Consider the following 27855-nt stretch of genomic DNA (forward strand, 5'->3'; position numbering starts at 1 on the left):
GGCACAGCCATCTGTATGTTTGGGAAACAGTCACCATAACGCAGCATTCCCTCCAAGCAGTAGGCTTAACTCACTCTTTTTTCTCACACGTACAATAAGCTGAGGGTATTACTGTAGTAAAACCTCAGAGCTCATGTTCACATGCAAACTGTTGTTATTCATATAAGTCAGTATTTGAATGAATGACAGGAGCTACAAAGTTTCGATATATTGGCACTTATAAAAATAAAGCTGTCTCAACTGACATTTACGGATTGACTTTAAAAATTTAAACCTATATGGACATTTTTGAGTGGTATCTTGCTAACATTTAAGTGCTTGTGATTTGCAGTTGCATTCTGTGGTATCTCCTGGTCTCAGTTAAAGGTTAATTCTAATGTGTTGTAACAACAGGAGTTTTGGAAAACTTGAGATCATTTGTTTTCACCAGTTATGTTGAATTGCCCGATGGTGTCCTTAGCACTTAATTAAACTAGACCAGTACTGAAACACTTCGCACATTAAGGGGATAGGCAAAAACATTCACGATATTTCCTTGACTTCTGATGATGTAAATAATCCATTCCATTGCTATGTACAGTACTATCTCTTCAGGCAGCCAAATTCTCAAAATTTCATTAAGGTATCCGTTGCAATCATGTGGGAAACAGGTGAAGTCAATTTTATTTATTTTATCCAGATGGCTTTATATTCCGCACATCTTACAACACCATTTCCCCTTAGACTGATGGTTTTTGAGCTGGTTTGTTACACTGCAAAGCAAATATATTTGCATAAAAGCATATGCAACTGCAAAATTCAGTCAAATTCAAATGGGTCAGCAGGCTTTTACTTTTAAACAGCTGCAGCAATGAGCAAGACACAGCCACAGTGTGCTGAGTACTTAACAACAGATGTTTTGGATGGATGGAAATGGATGGATTTAACAGCTGTGTCAGATAAGAAAGTAGAGAGAGAGTGTGTGTGTATGAGGAAATAATACTGGCCAACACCTATACTGTACTATAAACTCCATCTACAATAAGGATTACATACAGTGTATAAAATCACAAATATGAACACAGATATGGAAAAACATCACATCTGTGTTCTCAGAAATATTTACTACTACTAATTTCTGGTCAAAATTGGGATATGTGACATTTGCTCTTAAAGAGTATATAGGCATAGAAAAATAATAAGAAATTAGACAGATATAAGAAGTAGAAGGTAAAATTTGCTTCCTGCTACAATTTCTAATAAAAATATAACAAATACATATATAAATATGTGCATAAGAAATATAAGGAATATGTACAAATATGTACATACAAATGCATGAAACGTGTACAAAAATTTAAATATTTCTAATATAAAAATATGCACAAATATGTGCATACAAATGTAAGAAATATGTACAATATCTGCTTAAGAACAAGAAATGTATGAGAAAAGTAAACATGTTCAAATATGTGAATAGGAAATACAAACACAAATATGTGCATCATTCCTGTGCACAGGGTTGAGTATAGCCTATTCCACCTTCAGAAAAGGCCGAAATAACTAAAAGACTAAGTTACTATGGAGATGTACAGTACATAAATGAACAACTTTGGCAAGTATGGTGCTCTTCACATGCATGCCAAGAGTTAAGCTTTATCCCCCAAACAACAAAAGGACTTCTGCTTAAACAATGAGCTCACACAAGAAACATCCATGGATGACCAAATTACCAGCCTTGAGGTCAGCCTGCGAGATAATGAGCTGTGGCATTACTGCGTCCCCCTGTGAGAATACTCAGCCCTGTCCAGGGACTGCGCTGGTGCAGTGGAGGGTGACTGACTGCACCGCTGTGCACCCCACCCACCTTTTTTTTCACCAGCAGAGTTTCTTAAAAGAAAGGGAAGTGATTTTCTAGAACTCATCAAAGCAAATTCATGCTGTACAACTTGTGTGTACGAAAGATGACGACTGTGGTCTGAAGAGAAAGGGAGTCACAGTTGAATTCTGTTGCCTATTCAATAATTCTAGTCGTCATGGAAACTGCAGAGCTGACAAAAAGTGTTATATGACTCCAGGGGCTGTTAGTGACAAAATTAATTATGAGAGGGAATGCATCAGTTTCGGCTCAGACCTCATTTTGCTGGAAAGCACTGTTCAAAAATGTCCCACTTATCTATTTATTTAAAAAAATAAAATAAACAAAATCAGTCTGCTAAGTGTTTCCGGCTATTTCTGACCAAGTCTAAATTGACAATGATGCTCTTTCCAATTACATGGCAACAGCAGCCTAATGTTCAGTTCAGGTCATTAGCTGGTGCTACTAGCAAGGAGAGAAAATTGCAGCAATATCACAAAATAACAGAAGAGATCAGAGGTAAGAAACTACCTCCCATTCATCCAGTCTCATGTAACCAGTCTAAAATCATGAAAGAAAACACAGCACACAAAAAATGAGGTGACAGAAAAAAAATGCTACTCTATCTTTTTCCAGCATACACCCACTGCCTGATTTGTGCTGTTGCAGCATCTGGTTGGGATCAAATTCATGGAATCTGAGACAATACCGAGAATAACTAACACAGCGTTGGCTCTCTGCTCACCTCCTCTTATTCCTGGTTATTCCTGGTTTCCTGTTATTCAGTGTCTCCTGGGAGCTTTTTCCTGTCACCTGATGGTCAGAGATAGAAATATGGAAACAAGGCTAAGTGAAGAATGTTATGTTTTTCTGTCTGTCTACACCTTTTTTTTTATTTATCATGTTTTAATAAAAAACACGCCCTCTGTTGCTTTTCATAATGTGATACAGCATGATTTTATCAGTCACATGCTGAATATCTTATGCTATAAAAATAAAACACTTCCTCAAACGGAAGCTGACCTTGCAAACGTGCATCTCACTTTTCAAAGAGATCTAATAACCTCTTGTTCATTCAAACACTGACTCTAACCAGACAAAATATGAGACTTTTGCTGCACAGCTCCCAAAAACTCTCACAGGCGACGTGAGCCCTGAAAGGGGTTGTACGTATCAAGTAAGTGCTTACTCACCGAGCCTGTAAAGATAGGCCAGTGGGTGTATACATGGGTACATTTCATTGCTGCTGCTGCTGCTGCTCTGCCAGGACAGCGCTGATGTCTGAGTCATGTCACCATATGCTGAGACAGAGGCACCAAGCTGATGAACAGGCACAGTGCAACAATGGACAAACGTGATACGGTGGCAAGCTGAAAAATCCCCAACCACATTAGGCCCTTCAGCAACCTCAAATAAACCTTTTGATGGCGACAGGGTTCACAGAGCAGTGTCACTTCCATGAAGCCAAACGATGTTCAGAAGAGATCTGTGGCTAAAAGCAGCAGCAGAGGTGGAGACAAACCCTGATAAGGTAGATCTGGACTGTGTGACTCAGCCCTGACAGGAATATGGCAGACACAGAGGTGTGAGGTTGTGGTCTGGGGTGCGATGCTGGAAGTGGTGTTACGGGAGACTAAGGGAATCTGAAGGATGAGTGGAATCTAAAGTGGTGTTTGGTTCATGTGTGATTGTCAAGAGGGTCTGACTTGACCCAGGGATGATGTGAAAGAGACAGGTGGTAAATCTGGCTTCAGGATTTTAAAAAAAACACGACAAACTCAGCTGCCTCTTTTATTAAAAAAGGTTAAATATAAATAAAACAGCCTTTAGACATATTTACATTGAAGTTATGATAATTAATATTAAGCAACTGTTCTTTTACTTTGTCTTAATTTACATAAAAGTCCAGTTCTTTTGTTTCTCTTTCCAGTCAGAGTCAGTAGCTCCTTTTACAAGGTGGGAATATCGTGCCGTTATGCCACCTCACCGTTCTGTATAAAAAGTACAATCTCTGAATTGGGGGGACAGAGTTGTCTTGCCTTTAAGCAATATAATGGGCTTCTTAAATACATTTGAATTTTAGAATTAGAATTAGAATTCAATTTTATTGTTCAGAAAGTGTCACCAAAGGCCCAAGCTTTTGTTATGTGGGTCACATCCATCACGTTATTTCTGCTTCCGTGATGCTGGCATGCTATCTCAAATCACATACTGGAGCCGTTGTTTGGTTCTGTGTAAGAAATGCAAAGGCGGTGTAGAGATGGGTCTTTGTAGAGGCCATATAGCGCGATCTCTGTGTAATAAGAGCTACTGATTGACAGGCACTCACAGCCATCTAGAAGTTACAAAAGTAGCGGTGAATGCCTAAACATCACTGCTCGATGAGGAAGTTGATGAGAGCTGTCCTGGGAGAGAGGATGGCTCTCTTGATGCTGCGCTCGCCAAGAAGCTTCTGTCCTAACGGGCTCTCCAGGATGAGCTTCTGCACCCGCTCCAAATCTTTGGACACCTGCAGAGGAACGGTCACTGTCCCGCAGGCCTTGTTGTTTATCTGAGGGTGAAAATTAAGACATAAATAGATGGGACAAGTTACCAATCTGTTAAAAATATCCATCTGAAAGCATTTCTGCCTTTTCAGACTGTACCCAAACTTTTCTCTCCTGGCATGACAGGCCCAAAATAACAGGCTCCACCTCTGCATCCACATATACAGTGAACCCTTAAAACACATAGTTAGTGGTAGGTATGGGACAGGCAACTCAGTCTTGTAATGTTTAGAAGCAAGTGCATGTGTGCACACCGTGAATGTGATCATGTTTCTGGAAGTGGTTGAAAGTCAATGGTGTGTGTGTGTGTGTGTGTGTGTGTGTGTGTGTGTGTGTGTGTGTGTCTGAAGCCGCTCAGCCTTGGCCTCCTTTCTGGGACATACCCAAGTACGTGATTAAAGGACAGCAGGAGTGAGGTTGCCTCCACAGGGCTGAGGGAGCCCACAACAGAGAGCTCAGTCTGAAGGAAAACCAACATCAACATCATCATAGAGCACTGGAAGCTCAAATATATGTACTGTGTGTGTGTGAGGGCAGACAGGGTGTATACTACATTGGGTGTATGGGATTTATGACTTGTGTGTGAGAGATGTACAAGAAGGGAACAAGAACAAAACAAGAATACACAAGTAAAGATGTGTAAAAGAGAATTATTTTCGCTCACAGACAGAGCAAATATGATTATGGAGAGAGCAGAGTTGTACACACATAAACACATTTAATCTTAACCCTAAAAGCAGAGGTGTACTTGCTTTTTAACAACGCCATCTTATAGACAACCAGCTGTGTCATAAATGGAATTGCTTACATACTTGCTTATGTGTGTTACAATTCCACTAGAGGGTACCAAAGAACTCAGACTGAAAATAACTTCAATATTTGCATGATGTAAACAATAAACATAGTGACAGTCAAGGTTACTATGATCCTAATTCACAGATTATGGCAGAAAATAGAGGCACCATAGATGGTATGTAAGGGCTTTAAAACAAACACGTCATCACTATACTGCCTCTAGCAGTCGTGTGCATATTGCAGAAGTAGGATGCATGGGGAAACCCATCATGCACATGCAAACACATAGTTAAAAGCAAGTTTATCTCCAGCTTAACTTTAAAACCAAGTATTAACCTTCCAACAGTCACAATGCAGAGATGTCATCACTGCCATGGTTTTAAACTGATATTGGTCCTCACAAAGATAGCGCACACACACGCGCGCGCACACACACACACACACACACACACACACACACACACACACACACACACACACACACACACACACACACACACACACTCTACGGGTTTCTTTCATATCTGTCTTGTGCGTTCTTGCTATCGTCACAGATCATGTGGGTGTGCGCGTGTGTGTGTGTGTGTGTGTGGGTGGGGGTGGGGGTTAGCAGGTTCTTTCTGGGGGTACGACCCTCTAGAGAGAAAACAGTCAGATTAAAGCACTTTCATCTTTTATCTCTTAACTGAGCCAATACTGAGGACACTGAAGACTGACACGTATGTGTGTTCGTCCATGCCATTGTTAACATGTGAGATGTCTCGATCTGATCCAAGTTGGTTTTCTGAACAATAGCTCGTATTCTCTCTGATTGTCTTAATGCCTTTGAATGTGCATGCACACACACACACAGTCGATGATGACATGCACTGCCAGACCGAGAGCTTTCTCTATGTGTGTGATTGAGCTCACGGCAGAAAAAAAAGGCACAAGAAATGAGAGTGATAGAGTAACAGTGAGTCAGGAATAACACAGCCGCTCTGTTCCTGGCTTTTAATCATTGACCCACTTGTCTTTTTAGCTTAAAGCACACCACTTGACATGCAGACACATAGACACACAGATACACACACACACACGTGTGGACACACACACAAAAGCGCACACTCACAGACATACACACACACACGGTAATCATAGGCTCTCTTGAAAATTACAGACTCTGAAAGTAATCATGGACCAAAGACATATGGTTTAAGAGTGAAGAGTGAGTGAAAATGGCTCTGGTTGCAAGAGCAAACGTGTTCATATAATGATTAATAAAGTTATGTATAAATAAGCAAAGGGCTGAGAGAAAACATTTATGTTCAAAAAGAATAAAATAAAAGAAAGAGCTTCGTTTTTTAGCTTGACAATTATGTGTTTTGGTGCGGTTAAGTTTCATGAGCACGACTGTGGCACAACGTTTGTCCACTCTTTCTTCAGAGTTCCCACACATTTTCATGGGAAACATTTGAAATGTTGTCCATGAAAATGTGTGGGACTTTTCAAGAACCCATAATAATTTTTTTTGTTTTTTTTGCTCTACTTGCCCAGCATTTTCCAAACGAATCTGATTCAAACTGTACTGAAACACAACTTCAGCTAGCTGGCATACATGGATGAAGCGACAGAACATTGGGAGAAAATGAAGAAATGTACAAAAACAAACAAAACGTCACACGTCGATGCGTAATTGAGCTATTACATCAATACCTTCAGAGAATAATTTTGCCGTTATGTTACATTACAAGGAATATTATCCATGGAAGATCATTGATTCATTACAAGATTCATTACGCACAACAAAATGTCATGACTTTTCCAAGCCTGGAAATTTAGATCATGATATGTCATGACTTTTCCAGGTTTTTCCAGGACTGTGAGATCCCTGCTTATCCAAATCCATACATTCACAGAAAAAAAAAACATCCACAAGATCGCGAGTATGTGTGTGCATGCGTGTGTGTGTGTGTGTGATCCTACCATTACAGACAGCTCCACAAAATCAGGGGCCTCCAGGTATTCGGGGTCCACAGTTGGCCAGAACTGTTGCAGGACGTCTCCTCCTCGCTGAAGGACAGGGGTGAGGGGGTTTTTCACCTGGCAAAGACCTGTGAAAAAAAAAAACACAGGAACAACATTTGAAACACCTGCTTTCACGCTGCAGAGATGATTCACTGAGCCGAGGCTCTCTTAAACAGAAACTACACTGACTTGGCCAAGTGGCGGGAAGAAAAACAATTACTGAAAATAGACCGGAGCAGGTTGTCTTTTATTGAAGCAAACCAGATAAATTTTTTGGTTGACTTTTATGCTGCTGTTTTACCAGATTTGTTTGCTTCCATGTCAGGAAAAAGAAACTCGATGAAGGGTCAAACAACACCACCACCATCCCCTGTCCTGATTTAAGTGAACATCCCTCTGGAGGCCCAAGGGAAGGATGTGAACTTCCTCTATCCTGAACTGTGTGTTAGAGTTACAGACGAGCAGGAGCGAAAAAAACAATGTGACTGGGAGCAGGAGAGTTCAAGTTTCTCACTAGCATGTCGTAAAAACTACACGTGTGAGCACAAACAAAATGCACACAGCCACTCATTCAAAACACACACACCTCTTCCTCCCAGTGGCTATCTGTCAGGTTTTCCTGACCGCCGCTATCAGCTGGACAATATGTTTTTCCGGAACCTCTTTTCTCAGCTGTGTGCAGAGTGTACGTGTGTCATCGACAATAAGGGGATGTCCTCCAGGCCAGTGCGGGGGCAAGGTTTCACACACAGCACAAAAAGTGACGTTACACCTTCCTTTGTTTGTTTTCTACACTTGACCAAGACAAAAATCACTACTTTCAGTTTCATTTGATGGACAATGAGTATATTTAAGCCTACAGTTGTATGGCTTTAGTTTGTTTGTTTAGTTTTTTTTGTTTAGATCTTTATTTCAAACATGCCAAATCAAATGGGAGAATAAAAGTAAAATATAAGTTTAAAAAAAAATCAAGATAACAACACCACAATACCCACTGGACATATTCAGTACACATTCTAAGCATTTCATGTCCGAAAAAGAGCGGAAGGAAGTGACTACTTATCAAATCCTACCCCCTATGTTTTCAATTTTATATTGAAAAAAAACTTAATTTTTAACATAAATACTCCTAGTTTCTGCCCCAATACTCACCAGCCACATAGCAATCAAGTCAAACAAGAATTAAGACAAAACAAGAACAGATCAGTCTGAAAAAAACACATACACATGCACATTACAAAACAAAGAAAGCACATCAATGCAGAAAACAAAGTCACACTATCAAAAGCACTATCTTGTATCCTGTCTTATTGTGCCTGTACTCGTTACTCTCTGTTCTACCATTTCATGTCCCCTCAATATGTTGTTTTTAATAAAGAAATTCGATAAATGTTTTCTACTCCACACTACATCTGTTGCATAAACTAACCCTGTTAACTTTAATACAATGATATCTAATGTTAGTCCTCACTAACTGCTTTTTGAAAATACAAATTCCTCTAAAACATGTAAACTTCCGTTTAATTGAAACTACTTTTAGGTGGTAGATGTTTTTTAATTCTGTACATGATTTGAACCATTTTGAAATTTACCAAATTTGAGTGCTTTTCATGTGATAAAGAGCAGGTTTGTTGGTTCTCTATAAGTGGTTTGTTGTTTTTTTTCAAGGATTTATTACAGTTAAAAGAGTTGGTGACTCAACAGCTGTTGGTTACACCCCTGCTGTTCAGTGGTATTAGATAAATAGCACGTTTGTCTGAGCCAACTTCCCCTTACAGACATTTGAAATAACCTCATTTTACCACAAACCTCACATACTTTTGTCACCGTGTCAGTCCAAAATTTCATCCTTGATCTCACTGATATTCACAATCTAAAACAAATGCATAAAACGTATTAAATAACAATGTACATTAAGTGCAAGATGTGCCATCTCCAGGTTTGTCATTTGAAAGTCAAAGCTGTTGTAAAATATTCTATAATCAGACATCTGAGACCACATCACAGTTTATGCACCAAATAGTCTGTTGTCATATCTGAGGCAGAGCTTAAGAGGGCTACCACCAACTGAAGCCTGAGTCATTTATCATCTGCAATGATATGAAGTGCTTCAGGAATGAGTCCCCAAACCAAAAGATTTGTTAGAATTTCAATAATCCCGTTGTCTCGTCTCAAAATCAGTGTTTTTTTAAACTGTTTTTTGATTAGAGGCCTGAAATAAAGTCTGTGGTTAATGCAAGTCTAAGAGAGTTTTAGGTACTGTGTTCTACAACACAAAATATGTCAGTCAATACCTCACTCGCAAACCTTGAAGCTTTTGTGCGTCTTAAAAAAGCGGTTGCTAACAAGTGGCTTAAGGAGACTACAGAACATCATCGTGCCAAATACGGCTTTGAAGCGTTGTTATGGTAGAAATGTTAAATCATGCGGCAGCAGTGTAGTTCATAGCCTAATGTTAGCTTTTTACTACTGCCGACTGCTTTTATGCCTCAAAAATCCTAAAAGTCATGCTCATTTGGGAAGATTATCTTGCTGAAGTAAATGTGTAAACATCATAATTAATCATAATCCTTTTCAGCAGTAATCCAAAACCTAATGGAAAAGAACTCACAGGCTTTTTGACAAGGGAACCAGGGCAGCTCTAACTGCCACGTCAGCCTACAGAAAACCATCATCACCGGACCACGCTATGCTATCATTCAATGAATGCACAAAAAATAACAAAGGCGCTGACCAAAGAAACAAAGACAGCCTCCGGGGAGTTATGTTTGAGCAGTCAGGAAACCCACTGTGTGCTGTCACTTTGTTGGAGAAATACCTGGCCGCCCAATCCACCTGCCCTTTAGCCTCATCCAAAGCTAACATACTACACTAACAATCTGTGCTAAGTTAACTATGTTACTTTACAATGTAACTTTAGCTAGCTTCCATTTTTTATCTTTATTCTATTATGCTCACTTTTCTCTGTGTTGTCAATCGTTAGCGCTATCGTGTGTTACAGTGTAGAAACAAAAAGTAACGTAGCACTGTAACAAAACTATATTACTGGTAAGTAACACAGCTCGGGGTAAGTGAGCATAATAGTTGCAGATAGTAGATACATATGTGGAACTGCAACATTATGGGAACTTTTTGTTCTTTCTCCTAACATTGGGTATACAAATGCCCATGGGGGTGATCGTCTTTGGCTCCATATTGTGTGTGTTGCTTGGCAACCACTTTGCTGAATGCCTTAACTACATTGCTTTTTGGAAGGATGATCATCAATAAATTATTGTATCTTTATTGCTGTGTGTCTATTTATGAATGTTTTTTATTTTTATAAATGCAATAAAGCCACTTGAGGTCATGGATTACACTAATTTTAGAACAGCTGGGGGATGTTTTTAGGCATGACAGGGAGCGGTGTACCAGTGTCTAAGTGCATGATTTATAATGTGTCAATAATGTGCATGTCACCAACCTGCCCAAAGTTCAGAAGCAAGGTGAGGGGCCATGGGTGCTGTCATCACAACCAGTGCAGCCAGAGCTTCCTCAAACTCAACACTGTGCTGCAACACCCTGACTGTTGCACTCTGAACACAGACATGGGTAAAAAAAAGTGATTTCCACATTGTTTAGTAATAAATGTGACATCATTATTTCAAGGTACCGGAAGTCATACTTACAGTTAGTGTATTAGTGAGTCCCATCAGGCGAGAAATGGCTGCGTTGAAGAGGAAGTCCTCCGTGAAGTGAGATGTCACCTGAAAGCACAAATAAAAAACATGTGACAAAGTCAGTCGGTAAAAACTATAAAGTTTACGCTCAATGTTCTGTTTTGGCTACTGGACATGTGGATACTCCCAGATGATTAACAGTATTATTTAGTAGTCTGCCTCTGAAGACTCAATAGAAAACAACAACAGGTCCAAAAGAAGAGCCTCCTTCCTGTTATCACCATGTGAACCGGCTGAAGGCACACAGCATGTAAACACTGCCCCGCTTAGCCTTCTGGGAAGAAGAACCCATTTGGGATGGGCCTTAGGGAGGAGGAGGTCGATCACTGAGGCTTTTCTGAAGGACGGATCAAAGGACGGCCTCGGCTTTGGGGGCTTATGGCAAACAGCCTGAGGTCCTTTAAAAGCACCAGCCCTGAGGGGTGTACAGAGAGAATCAAACCTGGCAGCCAAAGGAGGCTATTTATAAAGTGTGAAAAGAGTCGGAGTGGATTTAAAATCAATTTCCATCCCCTCCTTCTTTAACTCTTTACTCTGGGGGTTTCAGGTTGCAGCGGATGTTCAGTGTTGGATGGAAAGGCTGGAGCTCAGGACTATGTGCTGCTGGGCTGTGTAATGAGTGGCATATTACTTTGGACCATGCCATCATACAGTACCTTATAACTGAGTGTGGTGCAGTGGAAAAAGCATAACCCCCCGCAGATAAAGGGTAAAAAAACTCAAAATAGACCAAAGGTGACAGCTGCAACTGGGTGATTCACCTATCTTATTGAAGGAAGATGAACCTCAACTTGCTGTGAAATGTTGTAATTTTGAATATGAGCCCATTACTGACCCCTACTGGTAATGACTGTGGCAATAACTAACTGTGAGTGTAATGTCACCATGAGACATTTTCAGCCATTTATTTCAGACTGATGCCAGTCTGAAGCTATACCTCTCCAATAGCGTAGTTCTTGTTCTGCCAGATCTTCTTAGTCTCTCCCAGCTCTTTCTTTTTCAGTAGGGACGGGTTTGGGATGTCTCCGAGTTGCCGAGCTCCCCGCAGCTTGGTCACCAGCTGCCAGAGACGAGACTGCCATCGCAGAACCCCGGGAAGGGCATCCGCTGACACAAGAGAAAAGGATATTTTGACACACTGTCGGGAAAAAAACATTTAAAAATTGATGTTTTTCATCTGGAAAAAAAACCTGACAAAAACTGAATAATAGTTTCTTAAGGCACGGATACGCCAAACTGACATCAAAGGCTGACTGTTGCTCACTTCGCCTGTATCTTGGCCAAAAAATTTGCACCTGAGCACACCGCAAAGACTACAGCCTGCAGCCAATTAACAAGTTGTCTGCCCCATGTGTGAGAGAAAATAAATCTTGATACCAGCAGGTGACGGTAGTCTGTATTCCTTAATCAAATACGGAAACCGGAAGAATGACAGGATAGATTCAAGATGTTATTTAGCAGAAAAAAATCTGACAAGGGCTGAGTAGTGCCATTGGCACAGAACACACTGTAAAAAACAGGGCGACAGACACCGGGCAAGGGCCTGACATTGACGAATGACTGACGGTCGGCTTGGTGTGTCAGGGCGCTTAGTCTCAAAACTAACATGCTCCGGTGTCATATTGAATTTATTATGCTGAATGTTAACTTTAAGTGTCTTTAAGTGTATTTTTTAATCAGGTCTCACTCTTGACGTTCCAGAGGATGTCCTGTTCAGGCGGTGCAGCATAAAGGATGTACAGTCGAACTGTGTCCACGCCATACTGCTGCACCACCTCTTGTGGGTCCAGACCGTTGTGTTTGGACTTGCTCATCTTCTCCCACGTCACCTCGACGCGACCACCATCACGCGCCACTGGCTCTTTATCTAGAAGAGACAGGTTAGGAGCCAGAGGTCAGATACAGCCAGACAAGGTCACACACACTTTCCAAGCTTTTTTAATTAAGAACCACATTTTAATCTCACTGAGAGTGCTTCTACTTTTACTGTTTCCTACTGGCTACTGTTTGATAACAATTAATAAAAGACGAGGGAAAGAAATATATGTAAGGCCTAGTCAATCTGAGTCTCTAACACCAGGATCAAGAGGCTTTTCTTTAATGAAAGCTGCCAGCTTCTCAGATCTGTTCTGTTACCAAGCAGTAGAGAGAGGATGAAGATCCTTGGGTGTGAAGCCAATTATAAGAGACCTCTAAAGTCTCCTCAAAGGATTGCTTGTGATTTGTCTTTTGTCAATTGAAGCTGGTTAACTTGTCATTCAAAAGGGTGATGCAGTAAAGCACAAAAAAGAGAAAATCTGTGATAAGCAGCACAAAAAGAGATGATTTCGATGTTACCACATACTACAATAAAAAAATATATATACGTTGTCATAATTTGTTCTATCTGTCTGAGCCAAGAGGAGGGAAGCCCTCTCCTCTCCCATCTGTCACTCTAACAAACACCTGAACATTTAGGTCGAGTGTACCTGTGAAGTCTATTTCTTCTCTCTTTAAGTATTGTCCGCTGTCTGCCAGCTTGAAGGTCTGGCCCTTGATCAGACCCTGCACCAGCAGCTTCCAAAAAGGCTCCCTGAAAAACATAAAGAGGGTTAATTACCATGCACACATACAACATGCTCAACAAAAGCAGATGAAGCACTGTACCTGTGAGCGACGAGACCCTGATCCTTGCAGAAGTGACAGAGGAAGCGAGCGTAGTACAAGTGCATGACAGCGTGCTCCTTCCCTCCGATATACACGTCCACAGGCAGCCAATGATCCGCTAGGTGGCGCTCAAAGGGCCTGGAGAAGAAGAGCAAGTTTGGGGGAGCTGTGCTTTGAAGCTGTCTTTGAATTCATAGTGTGAGAGATTTAATAAAATGCATTAAAAAAGTCAAGTCTTAATGTGGGAAAGTTGAAGGTTTTTAAAGATCTTCAATAAACAGTTTAAGTAGCCCTCTCTTACCGTGACACACTGAACTCCTAAAGATCAAATGTCAAACACTGTCAAGTACAGTGACATCTTTTTTTGGTTCTTTGAAAGAAAAGAAGAAAAACACCTACATAAACTTCACAAACAGATCATGTAATTTATCCACCCTTGCTTTCACTGCTCCTGCCAACTACTCCAACAACTCCAACTACATATCAAATGCATGATTTCCTTTTCCACTGACAATCTTTATCTTTCCAGGAAACAGAGACACTACATGTTTAGAACAGCATAAGAGCATTGGTGACCTAGATACAGGCTCACTATATAGCTCTAGATTATAAGTCTTTAACCAATGTTGTTTTGTTTTTCCTATTCTACTATGTAGAATAGTTTATTTCATTCTTTTACCTAAACCTTATTTCATTGTGGTACATCTTATTCTATTTTATTTGCAGACTGTCTCCAAATATGGTGCTGAAATGTTTAATATAGATTTAATTTATTTATTATTTTACAGTGTAAAGCTCTTTGTATCTTTGTTTAAAAGGTGATATAAATAAGTTTAATCTTAGACATGACAGGCATTAGATTCTATCTATATCTATAAAGCCCTTAAAGGGGAACACCACCTAAACTAAGAATTTCACTGTCTGATCTCCCTGGCACAAGCAAGTTCAATCAACATTTGCGAACATAAGCTTGACAAACTGAGAAGTAGTCTCAAATTTGGGATGTCAACAAGTATTAAGTCTAGAGGGGCTGTATAGATAATAAATGGAAGCCTGATTTCTTGGCCCCACTGAATGTTTGTTTTCTTTTTTATACCAAAATGAGCTTTATTCTACTGTAATATAGCTCATGTACCCGTGCTCTCATTTATTTTATTTAAAGCTTCGGAAAACACAATGAGGGTGAATGAGCATAGTTCCACTTAAATGACAACTTGCCATCATATGTCACTAAATTTGTCCAATAGCCATTATTCTGCTCATTCAAGTGAAGGATTAATGCTTAAAGTTTAAAATTTAAATAAAGGTTGAAAAAAAATGTTAGATGAATCTGCAACTGAGAGTGCAGTAGTAAAGCAGACTTTTATCTACTTAAATTTCCCATGTTCTTTGTAAACGTTTTGTCACACAGCAGCAGTGGTAGTGTACTTCATATACATGCACACACTCTTCCTCTAGGGGGCGTGCTGTTACACAAGGATCCAGGGATGAAGCATCCTGTATCCTCCTCTATCTCACTGGCTTCACACTCACAAAATAAGCAAAAAAAACCTCACTGAAGTAATATGCGCTTCAAATTCAGCTCTGAAGACCTCTTAACTCGGCTTCTCATGTCAACAGTTGAGTATTTGTGGAAAGAAATCTATCTGAGATGAAGCGAAACTGGTTGGTTTCTTTCAGATTTTCGAGCCGCATGTGGTTTGCCTGACCAGCATGATGGTCAGCAGGAGGCAGGGATTCCACCTAATGATGCTTTTTAGGGCAGTCTGCTATCTCTGTGTGTCACCTTTCACACCAGTCATTACTCTCTCCTCCACTCTTCTCTGCCTCTCGCCCTCCCTCTCTGCCTGATGATGTCTCCGGATAATTGAGCCAGGGAAAAAAAGTTATGAACTCCACAAGGCTGAAGATAATTTAGCCGGTTTGTTGGACTCAGCCCAGGGAACTCTCTCTCTCAAACACACACGCACACACACAAACATGCCTAAATAACACACTCTCCCTATTTCCTTCCTCCTTCTTGCTACTTTCAACATCTCTTGCTTCCCATTTTTTTATCGTTTCCCCCTCGTGCACATAAGGCTCAGCAGGCTAACTGAAATGCACAAATAGTGTAATTGCTTTTTCTGTTGTGCCATAATCTGTCCCGCTAAGAAAAGTGATGGGGAGAGCAGTACCCCCTCCTTTTAAAGCAGCTTTACAGCTAGGTCAGGGCACTGGGAAATTAATCTCTTTTGTTGAGCTCAGGGTGTTGCAACCATCCCAGCAGGTGACAGCCATAGCTCCATAATCTCTATTGGCAGGGAATGCAACTTCCAGGCGAGTGTTTGTGTGCATAGGCAGCGTATGCATGTTTGAAATGGGCAAGTAGGAGAGAGTGGGTGATCTTACAGTGAGCATAATTATGTGTTTTGAGTGCAACTTTCACATATAGAACTGGGTGTGTGTTTGTGAAGAAAGAGAGAAAAATCAAGTTTCTATTGACGCAGCAGAGATTACATAGAGAGAAAATGTATTTTTTGAGTATCTAAAAACAGACAGATATGCTTATCCACCCACAGCTTTCTCTTCTTTTCATTTTCATTTGAGCGAAGAGAGTGTAAATAAGACCTGTGCAATTTGTGCTAAAAAATCTGTCACAGTGTGAGAAAACAAATGCAAGGGGAGAAGATAAAGAGCTCGCATTTCAGTTGCCTTCGCTGAGTCGAGAATGGTTGAAAAAACAAGAAAGTGAAGTCTCAGGAGGAGGCTGTTCATACCTGTCTGGATTATGAGGGTCTGTGTATCTAAAGTAATACCAGGCGGAGTCCACAAATGTGTCCATGGTGTCCGTCTCCCTCCTCGCCGGTCTTTTACATCTGACAGAGGAGACAGAGAGACAAAGAGAGTTGGCAGAAGCAGCACAAAAATCAATATTAGGCTGACAAATTAGAACGCGAACAAATGAACGATCTCTGTTTGTATGCACATTATGTGATTTGTGTGTGTGTGTGTGTGCGTGTGTATGTGTGTGTAAAGCTGGCTCCATCTGGCTGTGGGGGTCATGTCCCTGCAGAGAAGCACAGCTGAAGCCAGACTGGCACCAGAGCTCTGTTCCTGCGCCCTGACTAACAGGCTGTGCTAACAGGGAAGGAACTGGCGGGCCGAACACATGATCATGTGTTTGTGTTGGAAATGCCACCCCGTGCCCCTTCTCCATCCAAGCCAAACAGCACTTGGGGTACGTGATGCGAATCTGCCAACTTCACTTTCACAGTGGAGAAGAGGACGTTTGCAAAAGACACAGGAAAAAGAGAGCTTTAAAGCACTTAATGGAACAGCGAAAGTGCCTGCCTTTTACTTTATAATGAGTCTCAACAGAGTTAAAATCAGTGTCCCAGAAAGATAAACAGAAGCAAAGCTCTGAGCTTCACTATGTGCAGCAGAGCAGGTATCATTCCTGAACCTTATGGGATGTCTCTGTTTAGTCGGTCTCTTTCTTGTTTTGTTTTTTTCACTCACACAAACATCCATTTCACAATTTCTTTCTCCCACATGTAATTATTATTAAGGCAATTTAATAAAATAAATACAATAAAATACATTTAAAAATTATAAATAAATGACAACAACAATAATAAAAATAACAATAATCACAATAATACATGGAATAAAAATAAAGGTGTGGGGTTAGCTTATGGCACCTACTGTTTTTCACATTAATCGTTTTGTACTGTTTTCATTACATTTATAAAATGAAAATGAAGGAAACAATCATGACAAATTGTATATATATTATATATAACTAAAAGCCTCAAACAAATGTTCATATACACACAAGCATTCATAACTTGGTTTTATATTTGTTAATCGTCTTATTTTTATTTATTTTTTTGAATCTATCAGGTGTTTGACAAACTTATTAATTCCTTTTAAAATCATTCCATAAATTATCTCCTTTGACTTTTACACATCATATTTTTGCATTTGTTCTAATCTTAAACAACATAAACTTGTGGACAGAACATGATTAACTTATCCATACCTGTCCTAACAGACACATCAACACTTAAAATAAGTAATAAGTTATGTAAGTTAAAGTAGAGAATTATCATGCCACTTAAGTACAATTTCTCTGGAAATGTCAGATAACATTATAAGATTTGGTGTAAAATCAAAGTCAACTTTATAAAAATATATCACACACAAACAAAGACACACACACACACACACACACATCAAGAAGCAAAACCCTTTGACCACCAACCAAACAGGTCTATAATAAGGCAACGATGATAAGGTATGAGCTGAAGGTTGCCTAGCAACAAGACAAAGGTGTAGCAAAGTTAATATTTGGAAACCAGGTGTTAAAACCCAGCAAGGCACATTCCATCACAAAAGAAAATATTAACTTCAAAAAATGGAGAAGCGAGGAGGACGTGAGATTCAATACCTCCTATCTCACACCGGACCGGCCAATCAGAGGCCAGATTGTGGTCATTTGACAGATGGCTGGTAGTGGCCACAGTCAGACGACTGAGGATCAACGCACAGAGGTACTCTCTCTGGAGATGGACCCTCTCTAAGCTGTGAAAGGAGCCGAACAACGACAGCAGGTAACTAAATCTGCGGCAACCTGTAGTGAGTGCGGTGTGAGTGTGAATGAGTGTGTGTGTGTGTGCGCGTGTGCGTGTGTTTGCAGGATGAGCCAAAAAGAGCCAAAAGGCTCTCGAACAGATGAGGCAAGAGAGGCAGCTGCCCACTCCACAAGGCTCTCCTCCCATGGAAAATAGCCCTCCATCTGCTGTGTGTGTTTTCTTGTGTGTGTGTGTGTGTGTGTGTGTGTGCTGAGCTAACTAGGTGGTCCCTCTCTTTACCTGTGAATTCATGGAACAGCACACACACACGCACCACACCTTCCCAGCCAGGCTAAGCCGAGACAGGGGTTCAGTTGGCAGGTCAATTTACAGAGCAGCAGAGGGTCAGAGACGAGACGAGCTCACACAGGAAATAACTTCCTCAAGGACAAATAAAACTCCATTTCTGTCGCCCATCTCTCATCACCCTGCTCGACTGTGTTCCACTCAAACTTTAATTGGACATGGTCGACGAGTGAAGAGAACAAATTTCCACCGACACTTAACAAGTGAGGGGAGATGGGAGGAGAGGAGATAACAGCGTCTTGGCGATTATAGCCATCAATCACCGCTGATGGGAGGAATTATAGTAGCTTTGTGGAAGTGACTGAACACAATCTGATGACTTGTGCCATCTGCGACTGAGTGGGCCATTGTTTTAATCAACATGGTGCCATGACGGTGATTAGTCTTATTCAGGGGGGAATTCCCATGTCAGCGAGGGACATTTTCAAACACGTTCGCTGAGATGACTCGCTGGTGAGTGCACGAGTAATTATGCCTGTGTACAAAAGGTTAATGTGCGTGTGCAGTGTTCGTCCTGTGTGTCTCTCTCGAGGCACAGCTGGCTTATGTAACTTCCATCATCGTCTCATGCTGCTCCTGTCACAGATGCCACTCATTACATAACCCCCGTCAGAGGAAAAGTATTAATCACACAGTTCACGGGCTCTCAATGCTCTGTGTTCTTGTAAAGCTGTCAATCCTCTCAGCCTCATAGTGACAGCGGGCTCATTTAGTCGGTGCTGGTCTCCTGAGGAAATACAGGAAGTACAGAGGAGAGGCTTGACAAGGAAGAGGTTCTGCACATAATTTAATTCTCACTCCACAAACACCATAATGGACAGGATCATTTCCCAAATCGCTTATGTCATGTAGAAAAGAAATAACACAGCCTATGCCCTTTTCTGCATCCTATTTACAACATCAACACTGAATGACAGGAGGCGGAGGAGACTCAGTGACTTACTTGTTTGTTTAAGTCGGTAGTTCCAAAACTTTTGGGGTTATGACCCTTCAAAATAAAGGAATGTCTTCCTATGAACAGTTGTCACAAGTTGCATTTGGCTGTGAGTTATGGCCAGATCAACCAACGAGTGATTTTACCGTTTGACTTCTTTGTGTTACCTGTGGAGATGTTGTTTTCAACGCTATGCAGCAACGTTTTTATATGCATCTTCCTGTGTTGTTTGCACGCAGGCAACATAATACACACTCCGGCCAACAGTTTATTCCACTGATCACCAGGGAGAAGTAACTATATGAATGAACCAATTTAGAAAATGAAAAAGACAATTGCACGTTAGAAAACACGGATATAAGATAATTCAGATTGGAGAAAACATATATTTTTGATTTTGGGGTTGAGTCTTTTGTGTGTCTGGTGTGCATCATGTCTGTACGCATTTTAATATTAGGAGGGAGACATCGCCAACATCACAAGAAAATAGTATATAAAGTTGTTATTACAGAGTAAAAATACATTGATTGGTATTAAATACTATGAGTTTGTGGGAGAAAACAACGGTTTGTTTCAGGTCCTTTGAGAGATATAATTCACAATCATAATAAGCTTCTTCAAAAGTGCCAATGACAAAAAGTAAAAAAAATAAATAAATAAATAAAAAATCAAACATGGCATTTATATAAGATAATAACAGGGACCTAAAAATGTAATATGCTGACGTTAAGATGAGAGAGCAGATTGCGTGCGCCAATAAAACATCTCAGCATTCTCACCTGGGACACTTGCAGTTGACCCAATCATGAGCGTCCTCCAGTGGGGACGCACCCTTTCCTGTGAGGGACGGCAGCTTTGGTAATGTAACTGGCAACTCCTCCTCAGGGACAGCAACTGGACCACAAGACCCACAATGCACCACAGGGATGGGTGTGCCCCAGTACCGCTGTCTTGATATCAACCAATCCCTGAGCTTGGAGCTGGTAAGGTGGCCACCGTTCTTCTGCTCTCTGGCCTTCTGGGTAATGGAGTCAAATGCCTGCGCTCTGGTGAGGCCTGAGAACTACAAAGAAAAGAGGATGAAAGACCGCTTAAGTTTTTACTGTCTATAGGAGAGAAGGTGTACAGTGAAAAACCATAGTTAACGGAGTAGCTAAACCCCCAAAACACTTTTTTTTAGCAAAAAAAACAGTGTACATGGGTATTAAGCAGGGTAGTTGATGTATTCAGGTCCAAATCTTGACATTTTAGTACGAAGTATTTGAATTTTCATATTAAAACTACCCTCTACTGGTTTAAACTAGGGATGCACGTCATCAGTATCGGCAGATATTGGCTTTGAAATGAAATATCAGAATTGGCCAACATGCTGATTTCTGCTGATATATATATATTATTGACAAAGTCAACATGTACAAAACATCAAATATTTTTCTTATTTCGCAAAATGACTGTATATTACGTGCACACTAAACACTACAAAAGAGACTTGATGATCACTAAAATGAGGTGGGGAAAAACGTGGATATGTTGATAACGGTATCGGTTATCAGAGGGATCAGAGTTATTACACATCAGCATATCAGATATCAGCAATAAAATCCAATATCGTGCATCCCTAACCCAGCTACTAAAAAACGTAATTTGCTATTGGCTGATCTGATGGCAGGTGACATATATGGTGTCCCTGACTGTGTAGTCAACCCTCTGTTAATGTAGTGTTACTTAAGATTCTACTGTAACATCACCCACTAGTTTGTGGACTCCCATTTTGACACCTTGAGTTCTGCATTTCGGCCATTGCCATCCTGAGTTTTTTTTTTTGGCCAGAAGTGACCAAATGTGGACGAGAAGGTTGAGCTGTGGTGGAGCGAGGGGTGGATCTGACTGAGAAGCGGAGGACACTATAGGCAGACAGCCTGTCACTCAGCAGCCTGAACTTACTCATGTTTAACTTTAGGTCTTAATAAAATGTAAACAGGTGACTTGTAAAAAAAATCCCCCTTGTACAACTGTCATGAATGTTGAAATTTGCTATAGAGACCAAAACCGTTTTTTGTTTCCGGCTGTAAACATGCTTATTTTTGCTGTAAAGTTATACATTTTAACATGGTGGATCTATGGGCAATGATTGGCTTTCAGAACCCTTGTTAAGTGGCTGTTTAAATATGTGTTTTTGGCACTTTGTTGTTGGCTTCATTTTCAGCCCCTGAAGTTGCCGCTTGGTAGTGGATTTATTTTAATTTAAAAAAGCATGTTTTTCTTTTTATGAAGTGCTGGGTGGAGGCACTCCACCACTCTGCCACTGTTTATCTGCCAAATAAAAGTGCTATGTGGACGCACGCCCTTAGTCTTTCATAATCATGAGTCATTTATCAATGTTGTACTCATCATCAACGGAGCAGACCTCATCTGAGTTGATCAGAGTTTGTGTCCCGTCTTCATCACTTTTCAGCACTGTGGTCCACTTCAGGTTCAGAGCTGTGGCCACAGACAGATCGGCCTCACTGCAGTCAGGGATACCTGTCACACACACAGGAGTAGCATCAACATATAACACAGTAAAAAAAATAAATAAAATAAAACATGGACACACAAATAAGCACACATAAGTGATCTCTTGAGAGAAAAAAAAAAACCCTGAGGTTGTTATGTGACTAATCATTAACAATCTCTTGGGATCCACCTCCACTCTCCGTGAGACAAACACCCACTGGTTTCACATCATTACAGCATCAACAATACTACATGGCAAAGACATAAAGAAAAAGGATCCATTTTTAAAATGCATAAAGTGTAACGGCAGCACTTTTTGCAAAATGAAATCCACTACAGCTGAAAACATTATTTATATCTCCTTGTTTATCGTTGGTACAAATTTAATGCGGGGAAAATCAAAAAGGGGTAATGATTATTCATCTCATCAATGGACCTCATGAAGAGGAGTCTACTCAGCCTCTCAGCTCAGAGATGAAAGTAAATGGTTTCCTTACTTACCAGCTACGATTTCTAGGTGATAGTAAAACCCACCCACACACATGCATACCAATAACTCACCAATCACAGTATCCAGATAGCCGTCAAATGTCTCCTTGTGTGAGATAACCAGAGGAACCTCGTGGCCGGTGAACAGGTTGAGAGCGGTGACCTCTGTCAGGGAGTCTGGAGAGCAGAGGGCAGGAGGTGTGAGAGAGGCAGCGCTGCTTCCCCTGGTAGCTCATTATCAAAAATCACTCACCACCGAGACAGAGAAAACCTCGAGGGAATCCCAATTAACAAACACTCACTCCGCTGCAGCGACTAAATCCATACCTTGACAGTTAAATAAACATATCTGCATGTGCAAATCTTTAATGAAATACCAAACATGTAGTACCGTCTTTATGTGAGGATTGATTTTCCACTATTGCACTGCTTTTGTTAATTAGGCACCACTCAATAAGGAAAACACATGAGATGTTAAGGATCACAACCTTTGCAAAGAACCTTTCAAGCACTGACAGCGTGTAGGTGTAGAGGAGTGAGCCGTCTCATCGCTGAAAATGTAATGAACGCAGCTGCTGACAAGGAAAAATCTAAATGTGTGCCTTTTCTAAAAGAAAAACAAAAAAACACTTTTCCTCCACTTCAAAAGCAGGAAATCACACACCTTAACAGACCAAAACACAGAGTGATGGATCAGTGTGGAGAGGCTCACCTCTGCCTGGCTGAAAGGCTTTCTTCAGGTCCGAGCGGACTGAGCTGCTCCCATGCAGCAGTCTGTGGGAGGGCAGGATGGCCAGGTAAGCCGCTCCGAACACCGTCTCTGGGGAGGAGCTGTAAGCTGACAGGGTTTCCCCCGTGTCCTCCCCGTTCACCTGAGAGATAAGAGGAGAAGCATGTGGGAACCTCTCAGCCGCCAAGTTAATGAGGAGGACCTGCAGGCTCCTCAGGCCACCACACAAGTGCTTTATTCTAAAATATAATGTCTACAATGTGCGATAAACACTGTCATTCTAACATATTATTTTAAATATTTTTGTATTTTTATTCTATTTTACTTCCAGCTGTTCTTGCTGTCACTGATTCACTTGCTTAAATTCTAATTGCTTTAGGTTGTTCTTAAGATTTTATTGTTTTACAAATTTGGCTTTTTTTGTTGTTGTTACTTTTTTAATGCCATTTTTATCTAAGTTTCTTTTTAATGTCCTTAGTGCCTATTATCTTTAGTTAATTTTTTTCACTTGGCTTTATTGTAACTGACGTCTCTACCTCTCCTTCTGACCAACACTAAAGGTTGAATGGAAGAATTACAAAATTCTATTACAGTTTTATGTACAGAAGCATCTGTAGTTACATAACGCTGATTAATGCATTTTAGTGTTGAAACAATCCAATCAGCAATTATTTATTGGACTGGGAAGTGACATTTTTAATAGCTTATTAAGTTTTACATAGGTTTAATGAAGCAGACGGCTGGTAAGAAGTTATATTTAACAAAATCACAGTTTAAACTTATCCTGTGAAATATCTTAACATCTATGAGACCAAATTTTGCACAGCAGTTCATGATTCCTAGATGTTCATCCTGCTGAATTTAGTGATCCCCAATCCCCACACCAACTCTTCCTCTTGCACCACCATGAGGTTCACACTTGTGGTTTTGAGTGACGTTTTACACACAGTCATGCTCCCTCAGGATGAATTCTGATAACTTTGGTGATCCCATAACTTTTTCTTAATTTATACTGTTGATTAAACACTGATATATGACTAAATACTGGAAGGTCCCATATTATGCTCTTTTTGAAGTTCATACTTTTTTTGAGTTACTACCTGAACATGCTTAAATGATTTCATGTAAAAAAAAACCCCACTATTTTTCTCACACTGTCTGCCTGAATGTAGCTGTATTCACCGTCTTGTCTGAAACACTCAGTTTTAGTGCCTGTCTCTTTAACCCCTCCTCTGGTAAAGCCCAGTCTGCTCTGATTGGACAGGGTAACTGGGTCTTCCACATCTGCAGCAGAGGAGCGAGTGTAACAGCGCTGTAGCGGCACTTTCTACATTTATATATTGTGATTGAGATATCACAACTTAGAGGAAGTTCTGACGGCTCGTTGATGGGCAAAGTTTCTGATTACAACTTGTGAGAATTAATTCAATATTGTGAGCTTTCATGCTTTCACAATATTAGTACAGCAAAAGACATGGAAATCTGACCTTTTACAAAATGAGACCTTTAACATAACGACATCCCCCTCAGCTTCAGCTGTGGTTTGTGTTTAGTGCTAATAAGGAAATGTTCACATGTGAGAACAGTAAACTCAGATGGCGTACATGGTAAAAAGTACACCTGCTAAACATCAAACATCATCATGTTCACATCATGACTGTGAGCATATAATAAATATCTTAAAGCACCTGTACCACTCCCACATGTGTGACAGCACTTTTCAGTCATTGCAATTTACTTTCTTTTTTTCTGTGTTTCATGTATGTTCTTATTGTGTTTGCCTTAGCAATGAAGGACAGCAATTTGGTGCCTCTGTATACATAATTAGAATGTATTACATAATTAGAAAATGACAATAAATTCTACCTTGAACCATGAACCTACAGCCACACAGAGCTGCTAGCATGGCTGTCAATCGTCTGGTGCTCATACCATCTGGTACCTCGTATGAAGGGTGTTTCTCATCAAAGGCTTGTTTATGAAATAAATGCCAAACAAATAAATTGATAAAATTTTCATTTAGAGCTTAAATTCAATAATCTTGGGCTTGTGATATGTATATGCGACATGTGCTGAACGAAGCTTTTTGATACATAAGGAGTCTGCAATGTCTTTAATCCTATAATTATTTATAGATGACATTCATTCTAAGAGGATCTGGGTTAATTAGTGTATGTCATGTTGTAGAAGAGATACCAACACATATCTCCTGCCCCCTGGGGAGATCATTCAGTGAAGAGTTCCTCTGACAATGTATGATGATGTAATATTAGACAAGCAGCCATCCAATTTCCTTAACGGCCCTTGGTCCGCACTTTAATTATGCATTCTGCCAGAAAACCCCCCTCACATAAAGACCAAAAAAACCCAGAAGCACCCTGACATTCTGTAATGCTCTTTTCTCTAGAAATATGAAGACTTTTTAAATTAAGAGACCGACTTGAGTAACCATTTTTCTGTTTCTCTTTCAAGGAGAACAGTTTAATAAGGGTGCTCAGAGGGCTCTCAGTGGGCTTTTTGCGACCACTCAGGTTGAAACGACAGACGTGCAAAGAACTGTAAATACTACTCTTAGAAAACTCAATAGAAACAAATCTGCGACATCATCTGTTTGTGTAAATTGCCGCTTGCAGATGGCTGCACCCGCTGAACACGGGCAACAAGATTTTTATGTTTTGGTGCATGATTTTTAATAGAAATACTTAAATTAAACAGAGGAATCTAAATTTAAAGCAAGCAATCAGTGCTTGGGGAGAAAGAGATGAAAAATGGAACCCAGGAACGGAGAGCAACAGGGAAACACTGGGTGGAAAAAGGTTGAGAGATTGAAAGCAAGCGAGAGTGATGAATGAATAAAAAGTGAGAAGGGGGAAGGGAGCTGAGATTCACCTTGAGTTTGAAATCGAAGTAACAGCCAGTGCAGTCTCCAATCCAGTTTGCCTGCATGGCTTTGACACCATACCACTCCGGGAGGTCCGCCAGGGCATCCAGGAGCGGCTGGAGGAGGAGACAGAAACAAAGACACAAGTTTACCATTTGTACAAGTTTAAAATAGCTCATTTTCCACTTCACAGTGGAATAGAGATCATTTTTGAAGAGGGGGGCAACAAGCTCCTCATAAGTTTGTGGCTGTCTAGGATAATGCAATTGACTCGGTGTGGCCTCTTTTCAAAGCCTAGCCAATTTATTTTGACAAAGCAGCAGAGCCAACCAGGTCACATTATGCAGACAAAGAGGGATTTTCAAAAATCCTGACCTCCACTCGCCCTACTTTCTTTGATATCACAGCAATCGTCTATGAAGTGCATACGTACACACACACACACACACATACACACACACACGCACACAACAACAGTTATTCTGCATGATTAAAGGAAGCTATGCATATCAACGAGGCTCAGGCCAAAAAGCCACAGCTGGGCCGAGGCCAGAGATGTTCGAACTCCCCATTTCCTTTTCAGTCTGTCACAATCTATTACCCACAATCCCCCTCACTGTGCCGCTCAGCATGCAGTACCTCATCACAGCCGTATCAATACAAACATAAACATTGGCTATAGTCATCACCAGCTCGGCTGCAGAGTGTGTCAGCTATGGATTTGCTCCAGAGTGGGAGAAAGAGACAGAGACATAAATCCTGGCGAATCTGTGTCAGCATGACAGAGAGACTCCTGGAGAAGACGCAGCAAAACAAAGATGTTACCGGCAATGAGGAAAAAATACAGGAAAAGCAATGACGGGCAACTAATGAAAGGCAGTGGCAGGAAATGTTTTCATTTCCTGGATTAGAAAATATAGTTTGGCCAGATGCAGAGTAACTGAAAGATGTACAGCAAGGACGAGAGTCTCCATGGAAACTAAGACAAGCTTGAAATAAAAAGCATGGTATAGCAATAATCAGGGGTGTGTGTGTGTGAGACAAACACATTAAGTACACGTCTGACTAAAATATTACACAATACAAATGGCCCAAGTCACAAATTGTTTGTGGTTAATGTACCTAAATGACACAAAACACCTCTGCTCATATTATAGCCATACACTGAGCTCTCGGTTTGTGAATCATTTAGATGTCAGCGCGATGTAATAGGCAGGCGGCATGTGTGCATGAGTGCAACAAGTGTGATTATGCATGAAATTGAAAACTGTGCTCCCGACACGTGATCATTTAGCATCCTGCACACTCCACTTCCAAAAAAAAAAAAAAAAATCTATCTCAGTAATAACATGCAGTCATCTGTGTCCTGTAACAAACAATATGTTTCCGATTTATGAGGAAACTCCTTCAGTACGACGTGGAGCAACCTGACCGCTAAACTGATGACTGCTGAGTAAATATTGTCTGAAGTTAATGTTGTCTAACATACTTGAACACGTGTACAGGCGAGCGGAGAGACGCACACGCGGGAAATCACAGTCCAATTACAGCACTTTTTATTTGGCATGCTGCGCTTTCTCACAGGCCTCCTTTCGCTCCATCTGTCTTTCTCACTTCTTTTTCCTCGACACCTTCCTCTTCCTTCCTTCCCACTTCTCTCTGAGAAAATTAGAAATGCAGGAACACATTGTCGCAGTAGGCCGCTTCCACCTCCTCTCACACCTCTGACATGGACAAGCATGGGCGACTTCATCGCTGCAGCCAAAACTGGGTGACACCTGACTCTGGACAAATTGATGTTTTACTAAAAATGACTGGCAAGGGAATTAACAAAACCCCTCAAAGGACTATAA

The 27855-nt window shown here is 40.7% G+C and overlaps 1 protein-coding gene across 2 annotated transcripts in view; it reads right to left on the minus strand.

Moving 5' to 3' along the window:
• Nucleotides 1–3614: 3614 nt before the first annotated feature.
• Nucleotides 3615–27855, minus strand: part of lars2 (leucyl-tRNA synthetase 2, mitochondrial) — a 43173-nt gene continuing 18932 nt past the window's right edge. Inside the window, exons 8-21 of one of the 2 annotated variants that reach the window (XM_042490700.1) lie at nucleotides 26011–26118; nucleotides 23104–23263; nucleotides 22464–22568; nucleotides 21814–21929; nucleotides 20186–20469; nucleotides 16310–16408; nucleotides 13551–13688; nucleotides 13373–13476; nucleotides 12592–12771; nucleotides 11842–12011; nucleotides 10854–10931; nucleotides 10649–10760; nucleotides 7144–7271; nucleotides 3615–4388 (exon numbers count right to left, since the gene is read on the minus strand). In XM_042490700.1, the coding sequence (XP_042346634.1) occupies nucleotides 4209–4388; nucleotides 7144–7271; nucleotides 10649–10760; nucleotides 10854–10931; nucleotides 11842–12011; nucleotides 12592–12771; nucleotides 13373–13476; nucleotides 13551–13688; nucleotides 16310–16408; nucleotides 20186–20469; nucleotides 21814–21929; nucleotides 22464–22568; nucleotides 23104–23263; nucleotides 26011–26118 (1962 nt within the window). In that variant the 3' untranslated portion in view covers nucleotides 3615–4208. Of the gene's footprint in view, nucleotides 4389–7143; nucleotides 7272–10648; nucleotides 10761–10853; nucleotides 10932–11841; nucleotides 12012–12591; nucleotides 12772–13372; nucleotides 13477–13550; nucleotides 13689–16309; nucleotides 16409–20185; nucleotides 20470–21813; nucleotides 21930–22463; nucleotides 22569–23103; nucleotides 23264–26010; nucleotides 26119–27855 lie in introns of those variants that run through there. The other variant, XM_042490702.1, reaches the window with a different exon arrangement.

The sequence above is a fragment of the Plectropomus leopardus genome, chromosome 7, assembly GCF_008729295.1.
Source record: "Plectropomus leopardus isolate mb chromosome 7, YSFRI_Pleo_2.0, whole genome shotgun sequence".
NCBI classification, from domain to species: Eukaryota; Metazoa; Chordata; class Actinopteri; order Perciformes; family Serranidae; genus Plectropomus; species Plectropomus leopardus.